The sequence below is a fragment of the Chiloscyllium plagiosum genome, unplaced genomic scaffold (assembly GCF_037043375.1).
Source record: "Chiloscyllium plagiosum isolate Xiang-an unplaced genomic scaffold, Cpla_swu_hap1 HiC_scaffold_17, whole genome shotgun sequence".
Lineage (NCBI taxonomy): Eukaryota > Metazoa > Chordata > Chondrichthyes > Orectolobiformes > Hemiscylliidae > Chiloscyllium > Chiloscyllium plagiosum.
In genome coordinates, this window is record NW_028270155.1 from 66,668,850 (window position 1) to 66,681,288 (window position 12,439).

The 12,439-nt window shown below is 43.4% G+C and overlaps 1 protein-coding gene across 1 annotated transcript in view; it reads right to left on the reverse strand.

Moving 5' to 3' along the window:
- Window positions 1–8,963: 8,963 nt before the first annotated feature.
- Window positions 8,964–12,439, reverse strand: part of LOC122558541 (mixed lineage kinase domain-like protein) — a 44,203-nt gene continuing 40,727 nt past the window's right edge. The window contains exon 11 of the mRNA XM_043707240.2: window positions 8,964–10,017. Coding sequence (XP_043563175.2) covers window positions 9,950–10,017 — 68 coding nt within the window. The 3' untranslated portion in view covers window positions 8,964–9,949. The remainder of the gene's footprint in view (window positions 10,018–12,439) is intronic.

A 12,439-nucleotide genomic window follows, 5' to 3' on the forward strand; every position in this document is an offset into this window, starting at 1 on the left:
AGATTCTTCCTCCCAAAAATGCATGACCCCACACTTTCCACATCACATTCCATCTGCCAGGTTTTTGCTCAGTCCCTCATCCTATCTATATGGTCCTGCATTCTCAACCTCACCCCTCGCCTGGAGCATGATGACCCTTGGGTTAGATTCACTAACATTTGTCTGTCTGTAATGAGAGAGTAGCCTGCTGATCCCCTGGGACTAAGGCTACTTTACCATGTTCTGAGGAAGGGTCACCAAACCCAAAACCTTAACTTTGATTTCTCCTCACAAATGCTGCCAAATGTGCTGAGCCATTCCAGCATTTTCTGTTTTTGTGTCTGATTTGCAACAGTTCTTTCTGCAGAGAGTAAATAATTGAAGATCTCAGGCTGATCCTTGTGGCAGGAGAGCAGGAGTTTGGGTCAGTCGGCCCCTTTATTCGAGAACAAAGATTGCACACCTAATATTGTGATCAATTCACTGTTTTCTTTCCAAATCAGACAAAATTCTTATTGAAAGTTATCCAACCAACACAGAAGAAAAACATTGTACCTACCAATCCAAAACAGACTCTTTCAGCATCCAACAGTTGAACAGGCTACAGAAACCTAACATTCAGTACCTCCTCTCAACAATTCTTGACCTGAATCATGCTCTTCAGGAACATTTAGTATACCACGAGAAATGGGTATTTGCTTGGACTCTATTTTAATCCCTTTTATGGTACATCATGCTCAGCCAGATCAGGCTGATATTAGCTTATTCATTGGCCTTGAATGATCACTTTCAATGATGAAACTTGAGTCAAAAAGACAGCTCAATGGAAGACAATGACCCAAGTCTTCTGATCAGCATCAGAACCGTTCCTATCGAGATCACTGGATAAAAAAGTTACACACTTAGCTTGCTCTGATTTTTCTGGTTGCAGGATTCTACAGATTCCTTTAGGATAAGAATCCTGGTGGCAGACTGTTGATGGATGAGTTGGCTGGTAGATAAGGTGGTAGTGGGGTAGGGTGGTTGTATGATAGGATGGCAGGGTGCTACACAGCAGGTTGGTAGGTTGGAAGGAAATGGTGGGATTAGGTCACATTGGTATGGTGTTTGGGGCTATCAAAGGGTTGGGAAGGGAATCAGATAATCAGTGGGTTAGGCAGAGCCTGGGAGGGCATGTCAGGAGTGGTGGTGAGACAGTCATACAGAGTTACCTGTGTGAGAAATGAAGCTCACTCACTTCAATAATTTCAGTCCGAGACAAGATCTGAATCAGTAGTGTCATTTATTTCACTCTTGCAAGAGGGGTGTGGTGTCTACTGTGTACAAAGGCAGTCACACACACTGAATTCAACTAGTACACAACATTTATGTAATTTGGTTCCTATTCTTTCATCCCATTGCTCCTCCCCTGTTTACATCTCCCACCTTTCTAAGACTGGTTCCCATTACTCTTGTTTATCTCTTGCCTTATCCGGCCTTGTCTATGACAAAATGTTTATTTCTGGCCTCACAAGGCCGTTTGACCACATCCTGCTGTGGTCCATTGTTAGGTATATCCTCCTTCACTACCAATTGTTTCCCTCACTTGCATGACCTTATGACCTCATGACTTCTTGATCGTGGTTTTTTCTTGTTTTTGCAGAAACGGGAAATAGATGCTTATAAGTACTGTTGAACAGGCATATCTAGCTTAACTCCCTCCCCTCACAGCACCTTATCTATTTGTCTGTAACATCTACCAATCTTTGTAGGCACATTTCATTCTTGTATGCACATTTTAGCGAATACAAAAACAATTATGTATTTCCTTCACATAATTTTCATTCTTGCTGACTCAGCTCTTAGCTGAAACAATTATACACTGGTGTGAGTTCATTTACCTTGCATAAGTAATTATGATTGCAGAAGTAACACTACTTTACCTTTTCCACACCTGCATAACTATCCAGTTAAATGGGTGGATATCACCCCAAATCTCCAACTGTAACCCAAGTTGGAAACATCCATTCAGTGTTCCAGATAGCCGATGGTTTAGTTTTCAAAAAATCCCTGTCCAAACCCATGTACACAAGCATTGATGTAACAAGACTCAGATTTGAGGTTTCAAGTGACAAATAATATCTGTGTAATACAAAGGCCTGCTAGCATTATCATTGCTAAATCCCTTACGATCAACATCAAAGGCAACCATACCATGGTCACAAGAGCTGGCCAGAGGCTAGGAATTCTGTGGTGATTAATTCACCTCCCAGTTCGCCCATTGCTTCCCATGAAATGCAAAGCAAAAATCAAATGTATGACAGAACATTCTCCAACCAGATGTAAAAAGCTCAATAGCATCCAGTCAAAGCAGACTGCTTGATCAACATCCCAACCACCACCTTAAACTGTTACTCCCCTCACTATCAATGCATAGTAGCTGAGTATGTATCATCTAAAAAATATGCAGCAGCAACTCACGAAATACTGTTTAGTCTCAGTTCTGACCACCTACAAGGACAACAGCAACAGACACATGGGAACAGGGCATAGTGGTTTGCACCGCTGCCTCACAGTGCCAGGGACCCCAAGTTTGATTCCAGCCTTGAGTGACTGTCTGTGTGGCATTTACACATTCTTCCCATGTCTGTGTGGGTTTCCTCCAGGTGCTCTGGTTTCCTCCCACAGTCCAAAGATGTGCAGGTTAAATGGAATGGACTTGCGAATAAAGAAAATTCCAGTAGTGTCCAGGGATGGGCAGGTTGGGTGGGATATCCATGGTAAAACCCCATGAAAAATTACAGGGATGGGGTCAGGGGTTGGGTCTAGGTGGAATGTTCTTTGGAGTGTTGGTGCAGACTCGATGACCTTAATGGCCTCTTTCTGCCTTACAGGGATTTTAGGAAAACCTGAGTGCTCCAAACTACAGCTGTTGCTGGATCAAAATCCTGGAATATCCTTCCTGATAGCATGATAAGTGTACTACATGGAATGCAGTGGTTCACAAAGTGGTGGTGAATGGAGTGCTGATTAGGTTGCCTGCTTTGTCCTGGACATTTTTTTTGAGTGTTGTTGAAGCTGCACTCATCCAGGTGAGTGGGGAATATTCCATTACATTTCCTGACTTGAAGGTGGTAGGCAGGCTTGTGTGAATCAAGTGGTGAGTTATTCCAATCTCTGTCCTGCTGTATCATCACATTTTTTACGGGGCTGGTAATAGTTAAGTTTTTAAAAAATTCTTTTGTGGAATATGGAGATCATTGGAAATGCCAACATCTGTTGCCCATCTCACTTTGCCTTTAGAATGTGTTGGTGAGCCACCTTCTTGGCCAACTGCAGTCCACCTGGTGAGATTTATATGTAGTGCTGTTAAAAACGGAGTTCCAGGATTCCTGGAAAAGGAACAGCAGTTTAATTCAAAGTCAAGAGAATGGATAACTTTGAGGGCAAGTTTTCATACAGAACATAGAACAGTACAGCACAGGAACAGGCCCTTCAACCTGCCATGTTTGTGCCGACCGTAATACCATTATAAATTAATCCCATCTCCCTGCATGTGGCCCATATCCCTCTTTTCTCTGCCTGTTCATGTTAAACTCTGCTTCCAACACCTCCCTCGGCAGCACATTCCGGGCACTGTCGTGATTGGGACAGATTGACCTCATTTTCTACGAGGTTCTTGATTGGCCCAGGTTAACAATTCCAATCAGGAAAAACTTGGCTGACCAATTCAACCAGGAGAAGCACAACTGCACAAAAAAAAAGTTTAACCAGGAGAGGTTGCTTCCTGGTGGTGGAATTTGAATAAAGATTCCTGCACTTTGTGTCTTTCACTGTGTCTCACACCTGCACACACACACCATGGGTGCTGGGGAAAAAATAAGCACTACCGCACTTAGGTGGTAGTGTGGGGGTTAAAAAAAAAGAAAAGAAAAAAAAATATAAAGAGGAGACCTCCCTACCCTCCCCCTTCAAAAAAAAATTTAACCAGGAGATGTTGCTTCCTGGTGGTGGAATTTGAATAAAGATTTGTGCACTTTGTGTCTTTCACTGTGTCTCACACCTGCACACACACACCATGGGTGCTGGGGAAAAAAAATAATCACTACCGCACTTAGGTGGTAGTGTGGGGGTTAATTAAAAAGAAAGAAAGAAAAAAAAAATTCACCAGGAGAGGTTGCTTCCTGATGGTGGAAATTGAATAAAGATTCGTGCACTTTGTGTCTTTCACTGTGTCTCACACCTGCACACACACACCATGGGTGCTGGGGAAAAAAATAAGCACTACCGCACTTAGGTGGTATTGTGGGGGTTTTAAATAAAAAGAAAAAAAAATTAACCAGGAGAGGTTGCTTCCTGGTGGTGGAAATTGAATAAAGATTCGTACTCCTTATGTCTTTTACTGTGTCTCACACCTGCACACATGGTTAGGCGGTAGTGTGGGGGTTAATAGAGAAAAAAAAACAAGAGTGTAGCAAAAAAAAATTTAACCAGGAGAGGTTGCTTCCTGGTGGTGGAAATTGAATAAAGATTCGTGCATCTTGTGTCTCTCACTGTGTCTCACACCTGCACACACACACCATGGGTGCTGGGGAAAAAATAAGCACTACTGCACTTAGGTGGTAGTGTGGGGGTTAAAAAAAAAGAAAAGAAAAAAAAATATAAAGAGGAGACCTCCCTACCCTCCCCCTTCAAAAAAAAATTTAACCAGGAGAGGTTGCTTCCTGGTGGTGGAATTTGAATAAAGATTTGTGCACTTTGTGTCTTTCACTGTGTCTCTCACCTGCACACACACACCATGGGTGCTGGGGAAAAAAATAAGCACTACCGCACTTAGGTGGTATTGTGGGGGTTTTAAATAAAAAGAAAAAAAAATTAACCAGGAGAGGTTGCTTCCTGGTGGTGGAAATTGAATAAAGATTCGTACTCCTTATGTCTTTTACTGTGTCTCACACCTGCACACATGGTTAGGCGGTAGTGTGGGGGTTAATAGAGAAAAAAAACAAGAGTGTAGCAAAAAAAAATTTAACCAGGAGAGGTTGCTTCCTGGTGGTGGAAATTGAATAAAGATTCGTGCACCTTGTGTCTCTCACTGTGTCTCACACTTGCACACACACAGCATGGGTGCTGGGGAAAAAATAAGCACTACCGCAGTTAGACAGTAGTGTGCGGGGGGGGAGTAATAAGGAAATAAAAGAGCCAAGATGTGGAGGTGCCGAAGAGTAGGAGTTCAAGAGATCATGTTAAAAAAACATTTAACCAGGAGAGGGCTGTGGGTGTTTGCATTCCCTTTTTAACTTTCTTAAAGATCTTCTTTTATGTTTTTGATTTCACTTCTGCCCCACGCTCCTGATCTTTGAGTACCTGGTGCAGAGGGGAGAGAACAGGTCAGAGGATCTCCTCGGGGGTCTGGTCCTGGGCCTGGCCGAGCTGGCCATTAACACAAGCGGACTGTGAAGAGGCTCATTATGGCTGACTGCCCGTCCCACTTCCGCAGTTAATTTCCGGCCTGGGTGTCCTTGGGAAAAGGAGCATTTAGTGTCAACCAGTACTCTCATCCTCTTTAGGGAGAGGTGGGCACCGCAGTGAGTGGAGTGTTTTACTTCCTCTTCCAATTTTGTTTACATTTAATCCCTACCCTGCACTTTTTCTTCACATGGGCACTGCCCCTATTAGGACTTTGCTTGTCACTGGCCACTTGGTGCTTTTTTTCTTGGTCGTGGAATATTAATAAAGTTATTTGCACCTGATGTTTAACAAAAAGAGAAAAAGGTGTAACCAGGAGATTAGAAGCTCCTCAGTTGAGATCTGACTCTGAGCTGACAGGCCATAGCCAGTGTATTGATACACTAGTAAAGTAGAAGGTAACTTGGACCAAGCCCCTGTGCCATTGTTTCAGCATGTCGGTAGGCTGAAAGCTCCTTGTGTAGCCCCCGGGCTGAAGTTGCTATGCAGGAAATGCAAGCAAACTTTGTTCAACTAGCAATACAATTGTGAATATAGTTGAAATTCCTTGTATTTTATGAGAAGAATTATGATTTTGCAAGAATAAGGATAAAAACATATGACTGGACAAAATGTCACCAGGAGACTAGGATCTCCTCAGAGGGGGGAAATAAAAATAACCAGAAGATTAGAATCTCCTCAGTTGTAGACCGACTCTGAGCTGGCTGACCACAGCCAGTATACTGTATACTAGTAAATAAAGGGTGACTTGGTGATGGGGATTCAGCCGCTCTGCACTTATTTCAGATACCTACTACAGTCTGCGTAAAAATCTTTCTTCACACATCTCCTTTAAACTTGCCCTCTCTCATCTTAAACCTACACCCTCTTGTGTTTGACATTTCCACCCTGGGAAAGATACTCTTGAGTATCCAACTTATCCATGCTCCTCATTTATTTTATATTCTTTCATTAGGTCACCTCTCAGCCTCCGATGCTCTTGTGAAAACAATGCGAGTTTGTCCAACCAATTCCACATGTTCCCATATGTCTGCTACACTTTCCTTTCCACGTGGCAGACTTCATGGATTTGGAAGATGCTGCCAAAGGGCGATTGGTCAATTTCTATAGTGCATCTTTATATTGCGAGAATGGGTGAGGCAATAAATGGTTGAGATGGTGACGGTACTAATAGAATGGACTGCTTTGTCCTGGATAGTGTTGAGCTCCTTGAGTATAGTTGAAACCACACATCCTGCAAGTTGGGAGTACTGCTTCACACTTCTGACTTATTTCTTTTAGCTAGTGGCCAGGCTTCGGGGAGTCAGGAGGTGAGTTACTCGCTGCAGGAGTCCTATCTTCTGACCTGCTCTTTGCCACTATATTAGATTAGATTACAGATTACATTACAGTGTGGAAACAGGCCCTTCGGGCTAACAAGTCCACACCGCCCCGCCAAAGCGCAACCCACCCATACCCCTACATTTACCCCTTACCTAACAAGGGCGGCACGGTGGCACAGTGGTTAGCACTGCTGCCTCACAGCGCCAGAGACCTGGGTTCAATTCCCGCCTCAGGCGACTGACTGTGTGGAGTTTGCACATTCTCCCCGTGTCTGCGTGGGTTTCCTCCGGGTGCTCCGGTTTCCTCCCACAGTCCAAAGATGTGCAGGTCAGGTGAATTGGCCATTCTAAATTGCCCGTAGAGTTAGGTAAGGGGTAAATGTAGGGGTATGGGTGGGTTTCGCTTCGGCGGGTCGGTGTGGACTTGTTGGGCCGAAGGGCCTGTTTCCACACTGTAATCTAATCTAATCTAACACTACAGGCAATTTAGCATGGCCAATTCACCTGACCTGCACATCTTTGGACTGTGGGAGGAAACCGGAGCACCCGGAGGAAACCCATGCAGACATGGGGAGAATGTGCAAACTCCACACACTCAGTCGCCTGAGGCGAGAATTGAACCCGGGTCTCCGGCGTTGTGAGGCAGCAGTGCTAACCACTGTGCCACCATGCCGCCCATATTTCGAATGTTTGTCCAGATCAGTTTCTGGTCAGCAGTAACTTCCAAGATACTGATAATGGGGGATTCAATGATGGACATGCCATTAATGTCAAGGGGTGATGGTTAGATACTATTTTGTTTGAGATGGTTATTGCCTGGCACTTGTGTGGTATGAGTGGTATTTGCTGGTCACCTATATCTAGATGTTGCCCAGGTCTTGCTGCCTTTGGACATGGACTGCTTCAGTATCTGAGGTGGTGCGAAACACTGTGCATCATCAAAGAACATCCCCTTTCTGACCTTGTGATGGAGGCAAGGTGACTAATGGAACAGCTGAAGATGGTTGGGCCTCGACAATACCCTGAGTAACTCTTACAGAGTGTTAGAACTACGATGATGGACTCCAATAACTACAATAATCTTTCCTTGTGCATGGTATGACTCCAATTAGTGGAGACTTACCCTCTGATTACCACTGACACTAATTTTGTCAGGGTTCCTTGATGCTGCATTTTGTTGAAAAAAAGCCTTAATGCTTCATCTCTGGAATTTAGCTCTTTTATCCATGTTTGGATCAAGGCTGTAATGGAGTCAGGAGCTGAGTGGCCCTGATGGAATCCAAACTGGGCATCAGTGAGCAGGCTGTTGCTGAGCAAGTGCTCCTTAATGGCACAGATGATGGCACTTCCAACATTTTACTGATGATCAAAAGTAGACCGATGGAGTTGTAATTGGCTGGGTTGGGTTTGATCTTTTCTCTTATAGGACATACCTGGGCAATTTTCCATCATCAGGGAAGTGCCTGTGTTATAGTTGTACAGGAACAGCTTGGGTCGGAGCATGGCAAGTCCTGGAGAATTAGTCTTCAGTACTATTGCCAGAATGTTAGCAAAGCCCCTGGTATTTGCAGTATCCAGTGTTTTCAACCATCTCTTGATCTCAAGTGGAGTGAATCAATTGCTTGAAAGAGAGGCATCTGTGATGCTGGGGACCTCTGGCAGAGGCCAAGATGGGTCATCCACTCGGCATTTCTTACTGACGGTTTTTGCAAACATTGCAGCTTTAGCTTTTGCACTGCTGTGATGGCTTCTCCATCATTGAGGATGGGTATATGTGTGGAGCCATGCATTCATAACTGAATGTAGTAGGAGTGCAGAGTTTAGATCTGATCTATTGGGTATAAATTGCTTAGCACTGTCCATCACTTGATGCTTGTGCTCTTTGGCATTCAAGTGATCCTGTTTTATAGCTTTACCAGGTTGAAACTTCATTTTTAGGTCTGCCTGGTGCTGCTCCAGACATGTCTGCCTGCACTCTTCATTGAACCAGTGCTGATACCTTGGCTTGGTGGCTCTACATTCTCCAGAGGTGGAGTGGGGAAATATGCTGGACTATGAGATTGCAGATTGTGTTGGAATACACTTGCTGCTGGTGGCCCACAGCACCTTATGGATGCCCAGACTTGAGTGGCTTAATCTGTTTTCACATTTAGTACAGGGATTGTTCCATACAACATGATTGTCAAAGTCAAAAATCACATGACACCAGGCTACAGTAAAACAGGTTTATTTGAAATTACAATCTTTTGGAGCGATGCCCCTTCGTCAGGTGCAGTGAGAGAGGGCATACTGACACAGAGAATATAGGCAAGAGATCAAAGGATCATATAATAAGTCTAAATGAAGTGAACAAACCTAAAATGGCTGATGGAGAGCTCTATTAGAAAGGAAATGCAAGTTTTAATTGACCTCCAGAAAGTGATGGGAGGATACCCTCAACGTGAAGGTGGGACTTTAAGTCCACAAGGACTGTGTGGTAGTCACTCCTGCTGATACTGTCATGGAGAGTCACATCTGCACCAAACATATTGAAGAAGTTGATGTCAAATATATTTTGCTTGTTGGGTTCACTCAACACCAGGGCTTACATGGGCAATTTCCCACAATGCTTCAGCATTAGCTAGTACTAATGCTTTACTGGGATAGCTTTGCTGGGAACTTAGCTAGTTCTGGAGCATAAGCCTTCAGTGCTATTTCCGTGATGTTGTCAGGTACATAGAATTTGCTGCAACCAGGTTTGATACTTGCGGGATAAAATGTGATTGAAGTGTTCAAATAATTGATGTAGAGAATAATAGGTAATCACTGACGTGCTCATTTTGTTGTCATACTGCCCAGTGGACAGTTTTGGTATTTCTTTATTTTTGATTACTTGAATGATGTGGTGGTTTAATTAGAAAGAAATCAATGACGTCCTTCGCTTTGCTCAATAATCCATATCCAATGGGTCCTACTGGTAATTGTGCAAACAGTGCTCTGAGCTGGAAAGAAGTTTAGTCTCAGATAGTTAAGAGTGTAAGAAATACTTTATTGTAGTTAGTTGACCAGTGTTGCACATTTAATGTATGTGAGAGACAGAAGTCACAAACAATATATTGATATGACACAAAGATTATGAGGGAGTTGAGTGGAGTGCCTCTACAAATTATTATAACCTGGAATCAGTAATTATGGAGCTTGATGATCAAGTGAGATGGCTGGGTTCAATCCCATGATGTGTTACTTGCTCCAGAAATTCTGTTCAGAATACCCTTCAGTCTGCTGACAATAACTGAAAGAAAGGGGAGAAAGGATGTCTTAAATGCTCTGCAGTGATCACATTAATTTTTCTTAGGTGGTAGCAGCCTATTTATTTCAATGCATGGTACCATTAACTTGTCAGGAATATTCGTGATGTGTAGCAGTAAAAAGACATAAGAAATTATCTGGGATTTCACTTGCTTTCTGGCTCGTGCCCTTGACCCAAACATCTTTAGCTGCTCTATCTTCCCACCATCATAACCTTTACCCATGTTTGCACAATGTTCAGTACCATTCACAACTCCTCAGACAATGCAGAAGTCCTTGGTCCCATGGATAACATACAGACTTGGGCTGTGAAGTATCAAGTGATATTCACAATGCACACACATGTTCAAGTGCCACACAGGGCAATAACTAGCTCCATCAAGAGAATCTAATCATTCCCCCTTGACATTCAGTGGCAGTGCAGTAAATCATCTACTAATGACATCCTTGGGGTTACTATGGAATAGAAACTGAAGTGGACAGTTATACAAATGTTACGAGTGCAGCTCCAACAACACTTAAGAGGCTTGACACCATCCAAGACAAAGCAGACTGTTCGATTGGCATCCCATTTGGCATGTTAAATGTTCCTTCTCTCTACCACTAGCCCACAAAGGCAGCAATGTGGACCATCTACAAACTGTACTGCAGCAACTCATAGCTTCTTTAACAGCACTTTCCAATTCCATAATCTTTACCACACATGGCAACACATCACTGTAAATCCCCCTCTAATTCATACACCAGCTCGACTTTAAACAAAATTGGCCATGCCTTCCCTGTTGCTGGGTCAGAATCTTGGAATCCCTTCTTGACAGGACTCTGGACACAGGCATACAAAACAAACATCCCACTGACTGCAACCGTTCAAGAAGGCAGCCCACGTTTCCTTCTCTAGCTTAATTAGCGAGGAGCAACAAATATTGCACTGATTCATCAGTGACACTCAAATTCCTGAACAAATAAAACAAAACAATTTCAGGAATTAGAAAGAGCCCCTCACATCACATACTTCACCTTATGGAAACTAAGGAGCTATTTTAGTTTTAATATTGGGCTGAGCCTGCTCCTTCACTTATGTCAGGATTATATGAGGAAACTTCAATAAAACAAAAGAACTGAGAAGCTGGAGGTCTGAAGTTAAAATAGAAAATTGCTGGCAAAACTCAGTAACTCTGGCAGCATCTGTGGGGAGAAAGCACAGTTAATGTTTTAAGTCTGGTCATTCTTCAGCAGAACTGATAGCTAGATTTATGCTGAAGATAAGGTGGGGTAGGGTTGGTGGTGGTGCTGGTGGAGGAGAGGTCAGTGGATAGGTGGGGTGTGAAAGGGGTAGGTAGACAGGAAGATTATTGATAGTTGGCCAGGACAGCGAGAAGCTGAATAAGTGATAATGAGAGTTGACAAAATGGATAGACTGTGTGCTTAAAGCAACCGAAGTCATGACGGGACCAGAGTGTAGAGGTAGATTTAAAAAAAAAGTAGAAGGAAGGGATCACCTCTGAAGTTATTGAGTCCCAAAAGCTGCAAGGTCCCCAGGAGGAAAATGAGATGCAGTTCTTCAAGCTTGTGCTGAGGGTCGCTGGAACACTGCAGCAGGCCTGTGACAAATATGTTGGTGTGAAAACATGGTGGTGTGTTGAAGTGGCAGGGAACTGGATGGTTGAAGTCATTTTTATGGATAGAGCGTAGGTGTTCTGCAAAGCCTTCCATCAATGAGAACAGTTTCTTCCTATCGACTTTGTCAAAAGGCCTCGTGATTTTGAATACCTGTATCAAATCTCCTCTTGCCTTTCTCTTATTCAAGGAGATCAGTCCAGCTTCCCCAATCTATCTTCTATCCTCATCCATGGAGTAAATATTTTCTGCACCCTCTCTAACACTGTCACACTGGATTGGATTATTCCTAACTGCCAGGAAAGCCTTTCCTCCCCAACTCCAATATTTTTTATACATGCTGAACAGAAGTGTTCAAATTAAAAGAAATTAAAACACTGATATTCCTCTAAGAAGGCCAGTATCCAGGTCTCAAAGATTAGTTTTTAATTCCGAGACTCTCAGGCAACCAAGGAGACTTGACTGCCCAAAGTACACAAACCACTCAAACTTATCTGTTAGTATATCTTGGTAGTGTCCCCACCTCTGAGTCAGGAAGCCTGGGTTAAGATCACACCTGCTCCAGTGTGTGTAATTAACATCTCTGCACAGGCTCATTACAGAATAGCTCTCAGAGGAGTCATTCAGAGGATGGAGTGTAGACTTTATCTGGAGCCCTGCAGTTTCTGCCTACTGCAAGCAGAGGAATTACACATGCACTCTTACATATTGTGAGCAAGACAGAATCAACTTGCTGCCTGCAGTTTAGCTGAACCACCCATTCAGGATCCCCCAGCTGTAAAAACACC